General features: G+C 36.1%; 1 protein-coding gene and 1 pseudogene across 1 annotated transcript; both read left to right on the forward strand.

Annotated features, from left to right (window-relative positions):
* Positions 1-1,985: 1,985 nt before the first annotated feature.
* On the forward strand, positions 1,986-3,665 carry LOC114170593 (uncharacterized). Its single transcript, XM_028056103.2, has 2 exons — positions 1,986-2,487; positions 2,684-3,665. Exons 1-2 carry the CDS (start codon positions 2,265-2,267, stop codon positions 3,475-3,477), a joined length of 1,017 nt encoding a protein of 338 aa, XP_027911904.1. The 5' UTR covers positions 1,986-2,264; the 3' UTR covers positions 3,478-3,665.
* Positions 3,666-11,510: 7,845 nt separating this feature from the next.
* Positions 11,511-13,737, forward strand: LOC114170195 (protein FAR1-RELATED SEQUENCE 5-like; annotated as a pseudogene).
* The last annotated feature ends 7,037 nt before the right edge of the window (positions 13,738-20,774 follow it).

Genomic DNA, 20,774 nt, shown 5'->3' on the forward strand with positions numbered 1-20,774 from the left:
ATAGGCAATTAAGCAGTGCACATATTCATGAATCTGTCACAATTCATTAAGCATGAACACATTGGTTTCTTCGTTCAAAACACAAACACAAATTCAAAACGGAGAAATAACAAAACTCAACCAAACAAAACACTAATATCAAGGTTTCATTTCATTCTCTGCAAGGAATCAATGCATAGAATTAATTGACCATGGAATTCGAATCAACACTTAATCCAAAATGAAAATGCATCATTAAATTGAAGAGAAGAAGACAAAAAAACACAAATTAAAGGAGGCAATGCGCAAAAAATGTGAACCTATAAGCTCCAATGTGTGGAAGAAGAAGAAAATGCATAAACCCCAAGAATGGGTGCTCTCCAAAATGTCAAATCAGAATGGGGTTGAAAAGTGGTCTCCAAAACCTTCCTCAAACCCTAAAAAATGTTTTCCCTCAATTATGCCACTCATATTTACAAAAATGTTATTCAGGACCACAAAATGACAAAAATGTCACTATAGACCCCAAATGTTGGTCCAATGATGTGGACAAACTAAATAACATGACGCGGATGTGACGATGATAGAACGTGTTTGTAAAGTGTATCCACCAATCTACCAAGAGATTCATGTGGCAAGAGCATAATCTTTGAATCAAATTCAATACTTTTAATCTCCCGAAACCAGATCATGTTATCATGCACAAGGCATGTTGGTGAATTGCATGTGAGCATTGAAATTGTGTAATTGTTTGGTGTAGGTATGTTTGCTTTGATATCATACTTTCATTCTTTTCATGTTATTTTACCCTATATCTTGTGTTTATGGTTTCTTCCAACTAAAATTGTGTGTTACACACACGATAGCGCATAACTATAGTCTCAAAACATGAATTCAAAATATCAGCATTTTATGTTAATAACATGTAATAAAAATAAAAACTTAAAATATAAAATGGATAAGAAAAATAGAAAGAATATATTAAAATAAATTTTTTATGTGTATTATCAAAAAGGTTTTTATTTATATTTGACTTTTTAATAATTTGTTATGATTAAAATTTTATACTTTATATTTTGATGAGTTGATGTTGTAAAATTTAAGAGATATGGAAATCTAAGTATTTCTAAAATTTGAAAGAACTTTATATATATTTTTAAATACAATAAAGTTATAAGAGTGAATAAGAAATAAAGAAATCGAAGATTTGGGTAAAAAAGAAAGTGAAGTCAACATAAATTTGAAAATTCATTTAATTGAGAATTCTTTGCAACAATTGAAAATTCATAAAGAAAGTTATCAAATGCCAGTGAAATGGAAAATCTATTAACCGACTGAAGAAAAAAAGTATAAGAAAAGTCTTAAAGATTTGAATGAAATTGTTTTCTGAGTGTTTAATATGAGAGTTTTTGCCCAATGTTACTTTTCCGAACAGTTTCTTCCTGCATTTCTATTTTTTTTTCTCATTTTCATATAATTCTTTTATTATTTTTTATTTTTCAATTTAAAAATTATTTTTTTATTTTTAAATTATATACTTTGAAATTTTACATTTTTAAATTACATAATTTATAAATTGTATTTAAAAAAAAAGTTTCGTATTGTATAATTTAAAAAATTAAAAATAACTTTTGAATTATAAAATTTAAAATTAAATAAGTTTCTATTATATAACTCAATATTTTTTTTTATTTCAGATTACAACATCAAAGACATATAATAGGGAGGTGCAACAAGAAACTGCCAGCTTTTCAGCGTTTATGGTTCTGTGGTCAAGAATTGCGTGAGAATCCATTTGTTATAAATACCATACGTAGATAAGAGCATCGTATCTAAATAATACACACAATTCACGACCTAGAAGTCAGGAGTGCAAAACGTGCATAACAAACAAAAATAAGCTAAACATTTTATGAACTCTCACTCCATCACTCCATTTTCCCATAATCTTGCCATGTCCATTGCTCAGAAGTTGATACACCAATTTTGCAGTTGAAGGAATCAGTTAACACCTTCAAATTCATATACCCTTCTATAAGAAGACAACAATTATGTGAATCCCTTTGAGGATTCTTCATTCAATCATCCAAACCCATGTTCGTGCTTTAACTTAGAGCCAGAAATAGATTAGGCAACAAGTTTGCAAAAGCCACCTTCACAATAAGCAAGCAACATAGGCCATTTTACATCTATAAATAGTTGGGAAGAGACTCTGTTGCTTCATCAATTAATTGGCCCTAACTCTCTTCTCTGATTCTCATATTTCATCAAGTAAAAGTTTAAGTATGGAGATCACTAAAATCATAATTGCTTTGTCACTGTTTGTGTCATGTTTGAGTGTGCAGGCCAATGCATATTATTACAGACAATGTAGCACCAAAGGAAGTCGATGCTATGGAAAATACATTAGATGTCCGAATGAGTGTCCCAGCAGTGAATCAACAGATCCTAAGGCTAAGGTTTGTCACATTGATTGCGACAAACCCATATGCAGGGCTGTATGCAGAAGTAAGGCAAACCATCTTTTCATTCTTTCTCTTTCTATACCCTTCAATTTGTCCTTGCTAGTTATTTGAAGTAGAGCAAGGTTTTCAAATGGTCTAAAACTTGGTTTTTTTAAATAGTTAGGATTTTTGTGTGGAATGTAGTGTATGAAGATGCATTAACAAGCATGATATATAAAGTTGGTGTTTGTGATTTGAAGGTCGGAAACCAAACTGCAATGCGCCAGGATCAGGTTGCTTTGATCCGCGTTTCATTGGTGGGGATGGGAGAGTATTCTACTTCCACGGAAAGAGCAATGAACACTTCTCTTTAGTTTCAGACTCTTCCCTTCAAATCAATGCTCGCTTCATTGGACACAGGCCAGAAGGTAGAGCCAGAGACTACACATGGATTCAAGCCCTTGGAATCCTCTTCAACTCCAAAAGCTTATCACTTGAAGCACCCAAAACACCTCAATGGAATGAAGATGTTGACCATCTCAAATTCACATACAATGGAGACCATTTGGTTCTTCCTGAGGGCCCTCTCTCCTCTTGGCACTCTCCAGAAAAAGATGTGAAAGTGGAGAGAGTAGCTGCCAGGAACAGTGTGATAGTGACCATAGAGGATGTTGCTGAAATATTGGTGAATGTGGTGCCAGTGACCAAAGAAGATGATGCAGTTCACAACTACCAAGTGCCTGAGGATGATTGCTTTGCTCACTTGGAAGTTCAATTCAGGTTCTTTGGGTTGTCTCCTAAGGTGGATGGTGTGCTTGGAAGGACTTATAGGGAAGATTTTGAGAACCCTGCAAAGGTTGGTGTTCCAATGCCTGTTGTTGGAGGAGAGGACAAATACAGGACTACCTCCTTGCTTTCTCCCAACTGTGCTTCTTGTGTCTTCTCTCCACTTACTTCCCATCACACTGAGCCCACTCAACTCACTCCAGAGTTCATGGCCACCCTTGATTGCTCCAAGTTTTCCTATGGCTTGGGAATCGTTTGCAAGAAATGAAAAATCTCATTCATTAGTGTTTGAATGTTTGGGTCTAACCTTCTAAAAAATAATGTCTCAAACAGTTTTTGTTGCTTCTTTGTCTGTGTGTTGGTTAATGATGTTGTGCAAGTCTCCTAATATTGGTGTGTATTGTATATTTAAATAAATTTTTAAAGAATGAAGTCTGGATTTGGATTTAAAAGAAATCCGTGTGCATATTTCATAGTCTAGCTTTTAACATTTTCTAGTGAATATTGGAAGAGAACTGGCTAATATAGGACCGTATTCATGTGGCCATATGAAAAAGTTAAACAGAAGAGTTTCAAATATAATACAAGAACAAAGAAATAATAAAATGTACAAGCAACCCTGTCATGGTTAAACAATATTTTACCATTCAAACGGGGTCTATTTGTTGGACCCTTACTTTATCACAAAAAAAATTCTATTTTGCTAAATAAATCATTAAAAAGACATGTAAACTGTGACGATTTTAATATGATGACATTTTTTAAATCATCATATTTTACATATAAAATGTGGCAGTCTTAATCGTGATTTTATTGACGTTTTAAATACTGCCATATTTTACTTATAAAATATGACGGTTTAAATCGACAATTTTTGTAACAAATTTTAATTTCCCGCACTTTAGCTTTCCCATTTCGAATTCCCTTTAAGTTTTTTATCCTCCCCACGTTTTAATAGCCACATTTGCCTTTTTACATCTCGACTTCACAGGTTCTCCCCTCCCACGTTTGGTTTTCTAATGGATAATGATATTCCAACAAAAACTTTTGACAAGTATTTGACAAAGGTGACATGGCAGCGGTTTTTTTAATTTTTAATTAAAAATGAATTAGTTCACACGTGCAGCGGAAAGAGAAACAAAACTGAAGTTAAATGTCCGTTAGAGAGAGAAACTGAAGAGAGAAAAGGTGGGAAGTGAGGTCGGCCCGTTGCGCAGTGAGAAAGTGAAGAGAGAAAATGGGGGAAGTGAGTCCGGTCCGTTGTGCAGTGAGAAACTGAAGAGAGAGAAGGGGGAAAGTGAGGCCGGCGAAGTGAGAAAGTGAAGAGAGAAAAGGGGGAAAGTGAGGCCGGGGTGGTTTCGAAGTGAGAAAGTGAAGAGAGAAAAGGGGGAAAGTGAGATTTCGGCAACCATTTCGCCGGGGGGGTGGAGGGTCGTTATCAGGGAATGTGAGAGTGAAAGGAGTTAAGCATTGCAGATTAGTGGTGGATAATTGCATTCATTGACGCCGTTTGGGTGGGCTACCGAAGACAGGTCGTAGAAGAAGTCGTCGACGATAAGGAATTCGTCAGCCCAACCGTACAATCGACCCTTTGGCGGAGCCCATTTAATTTATTTAAGCCAAAGGTAACGTATTTCGTTCGTATTACGCAGAGGATGTGTATAGTTGGCTGTGGATGTGGTTGTTGGTGATTTTTGTTCTTTTGAGAGATATGGTTGGTGAATGAGCATTTTATGTCTGTGTTTGGTTGTCCGATTTGTGTATAGGGTGTTGACATTGGGTAAATTTATTGTTGCCTTTACATTTCATATTTTGTGATGCATGTGGTCTGTGTGATGTGTATGGCGTTGTAGGATTAGAAGATGGACCACAATCGTGATGGACATGTTTATTTGTGGGAGGAAAAGAAGGTTTGTTAATCTGGAGTCATGTTCTTATAGTTGTGCAATTATAATGAATGACATTTACTTGTTTGTTATGTTATCCAGATTTTATTTGGTCATTTCTGCAAAACGAAGTTTATCGGTGCTATAAACAATAGACTAAGTGTGCAACAGAAGAACTATATTGAAGGCACTCCATTTTGGTGGTTTCCCATGGTAACCGATTCGGTGAAGATTAGTAGGAAACTTTTGAGTCTGTTATGTTACAACTGGGTTGAGAGAAGGGGCGATTTTCGTATTGGTGGCCAAGTCGTAGAATTTAATCTATTAGATGTTTGTTTAGGGTTAGGTTTGAGGGTTTTGGGTGAAAGAATTGATTTAAATGAGACCATTTCGAATAGTGACACTTTGAATATTTTTGGGGGTGAAACAATTACTGTTAAGTTGATATACGACTATCTTTTGAAATATGATGATGATGTTGGTGGTGTAGAAGTCTTTTGCAAGATTTACATTTTGTTAGAGATATCAGAATTCTTATTGCCCAATAAAAAGGTAGTGTTTTCCCCATAATTTTTAAGATAGTTGATGATATTGACAACATCGGCAAATATAATTGGGGTACATTAGTGTATGAGTACTTCCTTAGTAGCTTGTGCATTGTTTCATTGGGATTGAAGAACGAGTCAAGTGCAAAGCATTTTGATGTTGTGGGCTGTGTTTATTTGTTTCAGGTAAGTACATTATTGTTTTTTATTGTGTTGAAATACTGATCTTGATTGTGCTGAAGATGCCGTTGTAATTTATTTTATTTGTTGCAGTTATGGTCATTTGATCATTTACTTGTGTGCAACACAAAGTTGACATGTCGGATGAACAAGTTCCCTCGACTATTGCATTGGATGAATGTCAGAGTTGGTGACAAAGTCATAACGAGAGCATTTGATAAGAATATGGTGAGGTGAAGCTGAAAAATACATTGTTTGTTTTAGTTTGATGTTACATAGAGGGAATTTGTTTATAATTATTTGTTTTTTTGTACAGTGTGTTGTTGATGTGTCCGTGTCAGATGAAGAACTTCATCATGATGTTGTTAAAGAAGCATTTAAACAATTTGGCACTAGCTATAGAAATGAAGAAAAAAAGGACAACGAAGAGGTTCTTCGTCTCCTAGAATATGAAGAAGGTGAGATAGCTGGTATGGAACATTCAATTTCTGAATTAGAAGAAATGGTTGCAAAATGTACGGGTGAGGTTGGAAATGAAGACCCCCTAAATGATGGTTGTGCTAAAGATGTGTTTGATGATGACAGTGATGGAGATGACGAAATGTTTCATGACCCTCCTGCTAAGCCGCATCAGGATGAAGAAGTTGTTGTAAACAATGACGGTGGTCAACATAGCAACATGTATGACCGTATGAAGGCCCAACCACGAAGGCAGTTCAAGAGTGTTGCGACAAGAACACCTTTTTCTGTTTATGGGAATAAGAAGAATGCGAAATTGAAATGACCAAGATTGGGATGATGCAGTGATGAATTTACGTCCAATGTGGATGTTATTAATGCAATAGGAAGTGTGATGTGTATTTTCTTTATTTATTAGATTTGAACAATCCGCAATGCATGTTATTTTATTTATGGCAGATATTATTTTACATTCTTATGTTTAGTTTGTTGCCTTTTTGTTGAAGTTAATCATTAATGCATGATCTGGATTGAGCATAAGTTCGTACTAAAAGAAATCAAACCACCCAATTAATATTATGTTTGGACATTTGTTAAAAGAAAAAGTTTATAGGGATATAACTGAATTAGTGAATTGTCATTTGTGTGAATGTTAAGCAGTGCATGAATGATGGATAAAGGAATTTGTAAGTTACTTATTTCATTAAGTTTAGTCTGCATTGAACGGACTATACTTTCCATGTAACTCCCCACTTAGTTATTCGTGACTCCCCACTTATTTTTTGAATTTTTCCTGGAGATTGGGTTATGGTGAAGAATTTGTAAGTCATTGAATTAAGGATAATGATTATAGTGCAATGATCCATACATAAATTCCAAATTCCATATATAAACGACCTTTACTGAAGTCTGTACTGACTATACAAAAAAGTTATTATAACTCCCCACATACATTTTCCTTACTCCCCACTTATTTGTGATATCTGATATTTCAGTTTTCTGTTGTTTGAAAAACATCCCATTCCACTTCATGGACATTGCGTGCATGGAGAATACTTTGGATTGCCTTTCATGATTGAAAAATTATGGAAATTCAGTATATAAGTGACCGTTACTTCAGTCAGCGTTGTATTGACGAAAAAATACACGTAACTCCCCACATAGGTTATCCTTACTCCCCACTTATTTGTGATATCTGATATTTCGTTTTTGTGTTGTTTGAAAAACAACACAATCCACTTCATGGACGTTGCGTGCATGGAGAAAACTTTGGATTGCCTTTAATGATTGAAAAATTATGGAAATTTAGAATATAAGTGACCGTCACTTCAGTTAGCGTTGTATTAACGAAAAAATACACGTGACTCCCCACATACATATTCCTTACTCCCCACTTATTTATGATATCTGATATTTCTTTTGTGTTGTTTGCAAAACATCTCATTCCAGTTCATGGAGGTTGCGTGCATGGAGAATACTTTGGATTGGCTTTTATGATTGCAAAATTATGCAAAATTATGGTTATAAATGACCTTCACTTCAGTCAGCGTTGTACAGACAAAAAAATACACGTAAGTCCCCACATACGTATTCCTTACTCCCCACTTATTTGTGATATCTGATTTTTCATTTTTGTGTTGTTTTAAAAACATCCCATTCCAGTTGATGGACATTGCGTGTATGGAGAATACTTTGGATTGCCTTTAATGATTTAAAAAAATTATGGAAATTCAATATATAAATGACCTTAACTTCAGTCAGCGATGTACAGACGAAAAAATACACGTAACTCCCCACATAGGTTATCCTTACTCTCCACTTATTTGTGATATCTGATATTTCGTTTTTTTGTTGTTTGAAAAACATCACAATCCAGTTCATGGACGTTTTGTGCATGAAGAATGCTTTGGATTGCCTTTATTGATTGAAAAATTATGGAAATTCAGTATATAAATGACCATCACTTCAGTCAGCGTTGTACTAACGAAAAAATACACGTAACTCCCCACATAGGTTATCCTTACTCCCCACTTATTTGTGATATCTGATATTTCATTTTTTTGTTGTTTGAAAAACATCACAATCCAGTTCATGGACGTTTCGTGCATGGTGAATACTTTGGATTGCCTTTATTGATTGAAAAATTATGGAAATTCAGTATTTAAATGACCGTCACTTCAGTCAGCGTTGTACTAACGAAAAAATACACGTAATTCCCCACATAGGTTATCCTTACTCCCCACTTATTTGTGATATCTGATATTTCGTTTTTTTGTTGTTTGAAAAACATCACAATCCAGTTCATGGACGTTTCGTGCATGAAGAATACTTTGGATTGCCTTTATTGATTGAAAATTTATGGAAATGTAGTATATAAATGACCTTCACTTCAGTCAGCGTTGTACAGACGAAAAAATACACATAACTCCCCATATAGGTTATCCTTAATCCCCACTTATTTGTGATATCTGATATTTCGTTTTTGTGTTGTTTGAAAAACATCACAATCCAGTTCATGGACGTTTCGTGCATGGAGAATACTTTGGATTGCCTTTATTGATTGAAAATTTATGGAAATGTAGTATATAAATGACCTTCACTTCAGTCAGCGTTGTACAGACGAAAAAATACATGTAACTCCCCATATAGGTTATCCTCACTCCCCACTTATTTGTGATATCTGATATTTCGTTTTTGTGTTGTTTGAAAAACATCACAATCCAGTTCATGGACGTTTCGTGCATGGAGAATGCTTTGGATTGCCTTTATTGATTGAAAAATTATGGAAATTTAGTATATAAATGACCTTCACTTCAGTCAGTGTTGTACAAACGAAAAAACACACGTAACTCCCCACATAGGTTATCCTTAATCCCCACTTATTTGTGATATCTGATATTTCGTTTTTGTGTTGTTTGAAAAACATCACAATCCAGTTCATGGACGTTTCGTGCATGGAGAATGCTTTAGATTGCCTTTAATGTGTAAGTCCCTACTTTAGTACCAGTACTGTGCTTTGTGTATACTGAATTTAGACTAGTGCTCCTTTGAATGTCCATTTCATGATAGATTTAATTACATTTTGAAATAGTAAATGAATGTTCAATGTTCCAAAATCATACATTTAATTAAGTTTAGTTAACAGTGGAACTGTTTATACATAAAGTGTATTGCAGATCCCCACATACATTTACGTTAGTAACTAGAATGATGATTAACATAGTTGTAGTGAATAAATCACTTCAAGTTTTGAAACGACCAACAATAGAGACAATACTAAGCAGCAAAATAACACACACAAAATATTACGACAAGCTAGGAAAGTAAATACTAAGCACCACAATCATGGAATTTGTCACATATTTTCACTGATCAGTTGTTTGCGCACCCTTAGTGCTTGAGGAGGTACCATCACTGCCAGAGGAACCTTGGCCATGCTCAGTCTTGTTGGTGACAATGGAGGGTTTCACAAGTTTTCGCAATAACTCATCAATCTTGGGATCCATGCATGGGGGGAGGACAATGTCAGGCTTCAAAGTGGCATGGATAAGCTCATCCGTTGGTTGACATATGTCTTCCTTGAAGATCTAGTACGACAGAGTCAAAAAATGTATACAAAGTCATGGTGTGCGTAAAAAAGGACAATATATCATTGACAATGTTTAAGATTTTGATTCACACCTTCACAATGTTGTGTACTGTAATGTTGACATAGCAAAGTCGCGGACGGGGACTGAATGCTGCAACCTATTACAAAAAATAATAAAGTTAGAGAAATATTGTTAAGCGATGTGGACACATCAATATGATTCACTGTATAAGGTTGGCAACATATGTATTTACTGTGTGCAACAGCAAAACGGCTCCCACTGTCAGATCTTGTCCAAAATCTGGATTAAGTAGCACCTTCCTATGAACACTAGCCTACACAGTCGCATTGGTATCCTGTTCTTGGTTTAAGTAAAAATATTATTTGAAGTATGTCGTGAACAAAAAATACGAAATGTTTGTTTTGTATAGTTACCTTTATAGATATTTGCATATCTCCTAGCCCATTTGGCTTACATTGTTTGACAATGCATGGCACAAATGGAAGAATGCTTGTGCATTTGCAACTTACTAACTGGGTTGCATTTTCAATTTTTCCTTTCTTCAGTAGCCCTGCACAAAACAACTTTTTCAGCCAAATGTGATTCGTTAGCTAATAAGATGGAGACATCTAAAATTATCACTGATGGAATACCATGGAATTTGATGAACTGCTCAGCCCATAACCATGGATTCGATTTGAAATCTCGTTCGTATGTTGCGGAGGCAATGTCCCGTGCAAATTGTTGAATGCTTTGAGCATGTTCTTTGTCCCGATTAATCATTGCTACCTGAACATTTCCTGTAGGTCCTGGAATCAGTGTTGTTGCTGAGTTGCATCTTTTGACGAATGACTCCAAATCCTGCTCTTCAACATCAAGTCCCTGCCACGGTTCCATTACCTAACAACGTACGCCCACATACAGAAGATTAATTCAACCCACTAATACAAGGTTGACAATAACCACATGTACATGAATACGAAAAGAAATTTCGAAACCTTATTTCGTCAATCCTTTATCACTGCAACGAAGAAGTATAGTGGTGCTTTGTGGTGGTCCGCAAAGTGTTGGACCAACGGGTCCAGTACTTATACTAAAATGTTATTAGACCAAATGACTATAATACCCTTACTTTTCTTGCATTGTAAGTTTGTATTTAAAGCACTCTGTTTCCTGTTCCATCGACCAGAAGTAAAGGTCTGTCAAACTCCCCCACCTACCAACTCTTAACCCACATTTATGTCACCATCTTCCACATTTTGAAGATGCAGTTCATTGATGTCTCATAATGGTGAGCCCAGCTACTGAAAGACGCATCAGCCATAACTACGGACATCACCATAAAGGCATCTTGGTGGCAATCTTCATTGCAAGTAAGTGATTCACCTTTATGTGAAAAGATTAATTTTTTTCTCGTTCAGACCTCTTCCATGCCCTCATTAATGAACCACAATGTGTGCAGTATCACAATAACTACAAGATGTCATCCGTGTGTTTTTTGGTTTTTAGGGTTCAAGTTTACATAACAATTATTTTGAAACAAAAAAAAAAATAGCCTAAACATTCCTAAGTCAAGTTGATGCAAATATTAATGTATGTCATTTAATTTGTAGGCATTTAAGTTACCACAAAATTCAGGTGATGGAGCCATTTGACTCACCATATAACATCTCCTTGGACAAAGATTTTGAAAGTCATATACCACATCAGCAGCCTGAACAAGTACAAGTAAATAGTGGTCTGCCTGAAAATGACTCTGCAGATGATATTTCACCCAAAGTACACATGTTTTGATAGCTTGGATGATGTAAAACAATTTTATAGAAATTACGGTATTAGAAGCGGCTTTGGTATTCGAATAAGAACTTCTGCACGGGGCAAAGACAATGAAATCAACTACGTGAAGTTGGTTTGTTCACGTGAGGGGAATTATGTGTCCGCTATTCCTCCATAATTGAAGATCGTCCCCACTAAAGCAAAACAATGTAAAGCTTCAATCACCGCAGCAAAGAAAGACGGACAATGGTTCATAAGGAGCGTTGTAACTGAACACAGTCATGACATTAGTCCAAAGAAGTCAAGGCTAATACGAGGCAACCGTAAAGTTGATATGCATGCAAGGCAAATTGTTGAGACTAACGATGACGCTGGTGTCCGGATTAACAAAAGTTTCCGGTCTCTTGTGTTTGAAGCAGGTGAATATGAACACGTTAACTTCATAGAACGTGATGTTCGCAACTACATTGATCAACAAAGGCGAACTTTGTGTAAGGATGGGGATGGGCAGGCCCTTCTACGACATTTTTCAAAAATGCGGGAATTAAACAACGACTTTTTCTTCGAAATAGACATGGACGAAGACAACCGTATATGCAATGTTTTTTGGGCAGATGCTCGTAGTAGAGCGGCATGTGAGGATTTTGGTGATGTTGTATCCTTTGACACCACATATTTGACCAACAAATATGACATGCCTTTCGCTCCTTTTGTAGGTGTTAATCACCATGGTCACTTAATTTTATTAGGTTGTGGTCTTGTATCAGCAGAAGACACAAAGTCGTTCGTGTGGATTTTTGAATGTTGGCTTCGGTGCATGTATAACAAACCACCCGAAGGAATTGTTACCGACCAATGTAAGGCAATGCTTAATGCAATTGGAGAAGTTTTCCCAAATACCAAACATAGATGGTGTCTATGGCACATAATGAAAAAAGTGCGAGAAAAATTGCAAGGTTACACAAACTACAAATGTATCAAGAGTGAATTAAAAAGACTAGTGTATGATTCAATCACAGTGGCTGACTTTGAGTTGGGATGGCAGGCATTTATTGGACAATATGATTTGACCACAAACGACTGGCTCACTAGATTGTTCGACGAGAGACATCGTTCGGTTCCTTGCTATCTAAAAAGTCAGTTTTGGGCTGGAATGTCGATCACCCAAAAGAGTGAAAGGCTGAACGCTTTTTTTGATGGGTTCATTAATTTGGGAACTACTTTGCAACAATTTGTTGTGCAATATGACAACACACTACGGCAAAAGGCAGAAAAAGAATTTGAAGCTGACTTTGCTTCATCCAATACCACTGTTGCATGTGGATCACAATCTCTCATTGAAAGGCGGTTTCAACTGGAGTACACGCACGCCAAATTTGCGGAGGTACAGAACGAATTTAGGGGAAAGATTATTTGTTTCGTGAAAAGGGTGTCCCAAGACGGATGTCTGGCGAAGTATACCGTCAAGGAAGAGTGGTTATGGGAGGGCAAAAAATGCCACAGAATGCATGATGTTGTGCTTGACACGCTGACAACCAATATCCAATGTAGTTGTATGTTGTTTGAGTTTAGGGGCATCATGTGTCGTCACAGCTTGTTGACTCTTGGACAAGAAGACATAGAGTGCGTGCCGCAAAAATATGTTCTCCGTCGGTGGTCCAAAAATGTAAGGAGGAGGCATAGTTTGATAATAGCGGGATACAATGGAAGTAATGACGACCCACGCATGCAAAGATACAAAATCTTATGCAAGAGGTTTTACGATTTAGCGGAGGTGGCATGTGATTCAGACGCTTCATCGAGGATGTTGTGAAATGAGCTAAATTCTATTGCAAAAGGATTAGGTGTCCCTACCAAATCAAATCCCTTTTTACTTACCGAACATGCTGACATTGAAGACGATGACGGTCAACATCCAGGTGTGACGAACTGCAGTAATGTTCGCAGCCCAGTACATGTTAAGAGGAAGGGGAGACCTAGAACTAACAGATTACAATCAACTGTTGAAAAACTATCAAAGAGAAAGAAAACAAGTGTAGCAAAAAACAAGTCACAAAGAACTTCACAGGTTTGTATTTATGTCGGTGTATGATTATACTTTATTTTGAATTCATTAGTTATGTATTGAAGTAACGTGTTTGGGATGATTAGTAGGAACCTGTGGACGTCAATGTACCCTTAGACTCACAATGTACCCAATTGACAGACGAAGCTAGGATTGGACCATACATTCCCAACAATGGGTTCATGTCGTTGTTGACATGTATGGAGGCAGACATTGTTAATAGTCAACTTTCTACCACAAGACTCATTTGACAACCAAAAGGTGATTAGGTTTCGGCGAATTAGTATGTAGGTTGATGAATTTTTTTTGGTACGAACTCTATTTTGTGTGTCCTTTTTGTTTTCCAATTTCATGCGCATGGAATACACAAACATAATGTCACTGGATTGATCGTGTTTGGGTATTACATGTGCTTAATTGGTGTCCGACATTGCCCACATTAACATTTTCTTTGCATTGGGGTTTTGATGTTATCAATATATTAATTGCATAATTATAAATCATTATGAAGTTAGTGGTTGGTTTCATTGTTTAGTTGTTCATAAATCCCATTTCAAAATTGACATTAGGGATCTTAATTACAAGTTAATCACAAAAACAGAGCAATGGATAGTTAAACACAACGGCAGTACGGTGAGAATTATAATTTTAATTCGTCATATATGTTGTCCAATTGTTGCTCTTGATGCTCAAAGTGTTCTTTCCTACAGTTATGACTCATCCTTAATTGACCGTTGAAACGAATATGTATAACCCTTGCGAACCTCTGAGCTCTTCCCAATAACCGGACACGACTTTTGATAACCCCCCACCCACCCATATTTATTGACACACTCGAACCCTAATGGCAACCAAGTTGCGATTTCGTTTCATAGTTAAGCAAAATTTAAGCACCACCGCATTCGCACCATGGCCGCCAATGTCAGTGCAACTATTAGGGACAACAATGTCGGAACACAAGCATTTCCTGGGACGACGATATTGTGGACGTTCACCACCATCAACATTCATGGTCAGGTATGCCTTTCAGTTAAATTCGCCCATGTCATCAATCTGTGTAGGGTTCTAAATTATTTTGTAATGAGATTCGAAGTTGAATTTGTGCATGTAGAACTTCGCGTATGTAGATCGACATTTTTCTGCGGCATTTGAAAACGAACTGGACGACCAATGGACTTTACTTGATAATTTTGGGAACACCTTTATTGTGACCTACAACATGGATCCATTGAACCCAAAATTAACCAATGGATGGAAAGACCTAGAGAAGATATACACTGACCAAATAGTGGACTCATATGTTCAGCTTCGTTACGTCGGAGGCAGTCGCTTTCAAATAACATGTTTTGTGGGCCAATGCGAACCACACAATAAGGAGTCATTTTTATTAGGTGCTGCAACGCACCCTAGGACAGCCCTATATGCTGTGAAGTTGACGAAATCTCAGGCACAAGCTAGCCATCTAGTAGTATCTATTCCTCAACTTCTAATCTGTTGCTTTCAGAACTATGAGTGCAATTTGGATGTGACTTCATCTGACCCATGTATACTTCTGTTATTGGACTGTTTGCAGGACCTCAATGTTCGTTTTGGTGACATCATAAGAAGCCTAGAAATGGATGTGGTTTACCTTTTGGCAAGAAGAAGCGGAGTAGAGTGCAAACTACTGGTTTCCCGGACTAAGAGATCAACCAAGTTTGGACAAGGGTGGAGGCAGTTTTGTGTGGACAATCAGTTGAAGGAAGGAGACAGAGTTCCGTTTGAGGTTGACCATGTTCAGAAACATTGCATAATTGAGGTTTTCATCAATGGATGCAATTGTGATGTCGTAAAGTCCATCAATTTAGACTAATTTCATAATGTGGGATCTATCATTATGTTGTTTGAACAATTATCTTATCAAAGAAAGTTAATTACTTCTTCCCACCTTTTGAATCCATATATTTATGCAATTGGGTATATGTTACATAGTTCATTCCTAATTCATTCATTTAGACACGCATTTATTTACGTTATCCATTTCCAATTGAATTAGATAGGTGGGAGTACCTGTTACATAAGCAGGGAGTTAATCCCAACTATGTGGGGATTACAGTTGAACCTTTTTATTATTGGTTGGACATGGAATAAAACTTATTTTAACTCTCCTTGACAAAGGATTGACCATCATGTTACTAAAGCATGAAGTGTTGTTGACCCCAAGTATAAACCTGATAGAAAAAGGGAGTCATGCGCAACTAAGTGGGGAGTACACATTAAATTTTGCAATACTGCTTCAACATTCAATAAACACTATTTTTAAGTCGCCTTTTTCGACCATTGACCATCAAATATCTCAATCAGGAGGTCTAATGGACCAATTCAAATAGAATTAACGGAAATATGTGGATTTAAAATGTACACACAACTGTACAAATAGATCAAGCCGATGTGGGGAGTAAGGACGTTGTAAGTGGGGAGTTGGAGCAAAGTTTTTGGAAAAAGCTGCAGGACAACCAAATAAACTTTATTTTAAAGTGGTAAATACCTTATTCCTATTTCGTTCGTTAAGAAAAAAAAAAACTTTGCATGACCCAAGCGTTAGCCATTTTCAATTCAATTCATTTAATATGTTTGTAGCCAGACACAACCCCAAAGATAAACCTGATAGAAAAGCGGGGAGTTAGTCGTACCTAAGTGGGGAGTAGACTTGAACTTTTGCAATACTGCTTCAACATTCAATAAACACTATTCTTAAGTCGCCTTTTTAGACCATTGACCATGAAGTTGCTCAATCACGACGTGTAATGGACCAATTTAAATTGAATGAACGGAAGTATGTGGATTTAATATGTGCACACAATTGTATAAACAGCAGACGCCAATGTGGGGAGTAAGGACGGTGTACGTGGGGAGTTCAAGCAAAGTTTTCTCAACAAAAGTGCAGGACAAACCAATAAACATAAATAAAATGTGGTGAATACATTATTTTTATTTCATTCGTTAACAAATAAATTCCTTTGCATGACTCAAGCGTTATCCATTTTCAAATAATTTAATTTAATATGACTGTACCCTCACAGAACCCCAAAGATAAACCTGATAAAAAAACGGGGAGTAACTCGCAACTAAGTGGGGAGTAAACTTGAACTTTTGCAATACTGCTTCAACATTCAATAAACACTATTCTAAAGTCGCCTTTTCCGACCATTGACTATCAAGTATCTCAATCAGGAGGTCTAATGGACCAATTCAAATAGAATTAACGGAAGTATGTGGATTTAAAATGTACACACAACTGTACAAACAGATCAAGCGAATGTGGGGATTAAGGACGCTGTAAGTGGGGAGTTAGAGCAAAGTTTTTCGACTAAACCTGCAGGACAGGACAAACAAATAAACTTTATTTAAAATTGGTAAATACCTTATTCATATTTCATGCGTTAAGAAAATAATTAATTTTCATCACCCATCTCTAATTGGGAGTGTAGCCTCAATGGACCCCAAGTAAAAAATTGTTACAAAAAAGGGGAGTTACTCACCCCTATGTGGGGAGTATAGTTGGACTTTTTCAATAGTGCTTCCACGTTGAATAAAAACTCTTCTTTAATCACCTTAGTCGAGCAATGGCCATCATGTAAGTCAATGACGAAATCAATCATGAAGTCCAATACACTAATTAACATTGCATTCGATAAATTTTGTGCATTGTCAACTACATAAACCGGTAAAAAACATTTGACGCATATATGGGGACTTATGCATACATATGTGGGGAGTAAAGGCAAACTTTTTTAACAAAACTGCAGAAAACGCAAACACAATTACTAAAATGTGTAAACACATCATTTGTGTTTGATTTAGCCCAACAAATATTTCCCTCTATTATCCATTCCAAATCAAGTAATTTGGTTGGATGTAGACTTAGTAGAGGCAACATTCAAACCTGTGATGGTAAGTGGGGAGTTAAGTGTAACTACTTGTGGAGTGGAGTTGAAATTAATCAGTACTGTACACAATTTTACTTAAATGTCCTTATTGGAGCATAAACAATTATGCAAATTATTGACGAACTTCAGACATGAAATCAACATTGCTTTGACTGAATATTATGCTTTTTAAACTCCAAAATCATGCGTAAAACATGCCACGCACATGTGGGGATTTATGCATATATGTGTGGGGAGTTGGGGCAAATTTTTCTAACATATATGTTTGGGGAGTTTGGCCAAAATTTTCTAACAAACATGCGAAAAATAACCCAATACAATAAATTTAAAGTTACTAAATACATCAACAATATTCAATTCAGTCATACATATATTACTTACATTAACTGGGGACTAAACCACTAATATGTGGGGACTAGTGGTAGCTTTACGTATTTGCACTACAATAACTAATAAACATTTCAACTTGCTGTTGTAAGCTGACATAGAATTGTCATCCACACATTCCACAGTCTACAATTATTGGTACCTGAACCATATAAATGGACTCACGTGGGTGGTTGTGGTCATCCCACAATATAAACTACATATTACAAAATTTAAATAGTCACTTACACTATGCATTCAACTACAGAATATTCATTAAGTGACACAGACTGTGTACACTGGACCTGAATGTTTTAAAAATACTATACAAATATGAATCAACAAAGTAGGAATGTATTGTCATTAAGTTTTCAAGTTAATATGTACAACAACTGAAAGACCTTCCCAAAAAATGTAAAAAAAGTTCATAGCCGACATCATACCACCCATCCTTTTTAATCCACAGCTATCTTCTATAAAAGTGCGTCGTAGTACTACAGGATTTCTTGCCTGTAGATATTGTCAACATCTAGAATCCAACACCAAATGTATTGTTGTCTAATCAGTTGAAGTTGTTCTTGCCCAACAACTCACAAATATGTTAATGCAAATACATCAATCTTTAATAAAAATTCGTGGACTAACTACAATTTACATTAGTGTAATTAGGCATGGTATTGCCATCAAATTTCTTCTGACCATCCCACAAGTCCATCATTTGAAGAACAATAATGCCATAATCATATCTAAACAACACCACAAATATATGTAAATAAACACATTTCATCACCAAACTCCAGTGCAATTATAGAAGAAATGATAAACTCACAAGTTGGGTTGAATGGGAGTTATCTCGCAGTGAACTTCAAATTTTGGGAAGTCATCTTCCGAACACTTCATCAACATCCCAAAAAGTAATCCCAAATTATGAGCCTACAGTGTCAAAATAATAACGACCCATTAAGTTAACCAACTAGTAATATGTGACAACCTATACAAAACCAATATCATAATATTCTAATCTTACAACTGCGTTGTCTATTCTTTTACGAATTTTGTTGGAGTGGCCTATCGAATCAAGCACATACAACTTTTTCTCTTGACAATTTACGACGTAACACCACCAATGATCGTCATGCACAATTGGGGCAAACAACTATAACACAATATGACTACTATCAATTATGATAAAGGATTGATCACTACCAAGGATGATGGCCCATGGCACATGCTTAGAAGAAAGGGAGTTCCTTGATCCCTTCCTTTGCTTTTATTTTCTTTAGTTTAAAATTCCTTTAAGTTGGCTTGGTTGACTATTTTTGAGTTGACTTGTTGACCTTGACTTTGGGTTGACTTGTTGACTCAAAAGATTAGCTTAACCTTAAACCAACATGCTAATCCTTAAATTGCTTTTGTAGGAATAAGAAAGGAGGAGGACCACATAGGAGACACTTGGCGTCCTAAGGAAGAGAGAGAAGGAATAAGACTTTCTAGAAGCATCTAGAAAGAGGAGGCCCACATGCCTTGGACACCAAGTCTTCTAGAATGTTCTAGAACCTTCCTTTGGGAGCCTTGGCCATGAAGACTTGCCACCTAGATGGCTTGGACGAAAATTCACCCATGTGCACCCTAGGATGACCTACTTTCTAGAACATGCTAGGTTTCTTTTGTAATCCTTTAACTTAGTTGTTTTGCTAAGGGGCCCCTAGACTTGTCTATTTAAGGGGACCTCTAACACTTGTACAAGGGTTGAACATTTTGAAGTAAAAACACTCTTGTGTCTCAACCATTTGTGAGAGTTTCCTCCCTTGGGAGTGAATACTTTTAAGCCTTATCTTGCATAGCAAGTGGCGGCACACATCCACTCATCTTCAAGGTTGCCATGGCTTCTAGCCTAGCCTTGTAGTGGCGTGCTTCTCACATTTTTACCATTTCTTTCCTTTCCATTTTATGTTTTCTTCTTCCTTTAATTGTTCTTGGTTTTCTATGGTTTATGTGCCTTCCATATCCTTTTTGTTTTGAATCAATCCATCATCTTCTTCTCTTGAGCTTTGTGAAAGGAACCTTCACATCTAGATAGCTTGCTATCTTAATGTCCAGTGGGGATTTCACTTAGCTTTCTTAATCAACTCACATCATATTCAATATTCTTAAAAAGGAACAAGATAATCATTCATCAAATTAACTTACAAACATTGACAAAAAAAAAATACAACATAATAAATAATAAATCTCACAAAATCAGCAGACAAAATGTCCTCTAACACAATCAGTTCTGCACGAAAGTAGGCAACGTAGTCTCTCAATGTCCATTGACGTCTCTTAACAATCATCCTCTGTGAGTCAGTCAGGACATGGGTCTACATTAATAACATACATCAATAGATTATAACTAATCTCAAACAACATAACCAATTAAACAAACATTCTTTTTACTGTATATAAAGGATTGAAATGTATTCTCTTCACATGACCATATCGACGTCGTTCAAAGTACATCATTGTGCTCGCAGCAAATAGAACAACCTACAAAATAGTATGTATAACTAATCGACCGATTGAAATGTTATAAACAAGCTTCTTACCATATTGTCCACCTTCTTTCCAGGACCAAAACCCTAACACTCATTGGTACCCAATATTTGCCCATTGATGTTGCAAACCACCTTGCAATAACAGTTTCATAATAAAATCTCAAACTTTTAATAAAATCCAAATAAGTACTGTAATACACTAAAATATAACTAATACCTGTTTGGTACACCAAAA

Source organism: Vigna unguiculata, chromosome 11 (assembly GCF_037176805.1).
Source record: "Vigna unguiculata cultivar grain cowpea cultivar isolate G323 ecotype 2 chromosome 11, ASM3717680v1, whole genome shotgun sequence".
Classification (NCBI taxonomy): domain Eukaryota; kingdom Viridiplantae; phylum Streptophyta; class Magnoliopsida; order Fabales; family Fabaceae; genus Vigna; species Vigna unguiculata.

Bases quoted from the DNA above. Each gene is read 5' to 3' on its own strand.
- LOC114170593 (XM_028056103.2), top strand. From the start codon at position 2,265: ATGGAGATCACTAAAATCATAATTGCTTTGTCACTGTTTGTGTCATGT. The intron at 2,488-2,683 runs GTAAGGCAAACC...TGTGATTTGAAG, and splicing joins ATGCAGGGCTGTATGCAGAA to GTCGGAAACCAAACTGCAAT.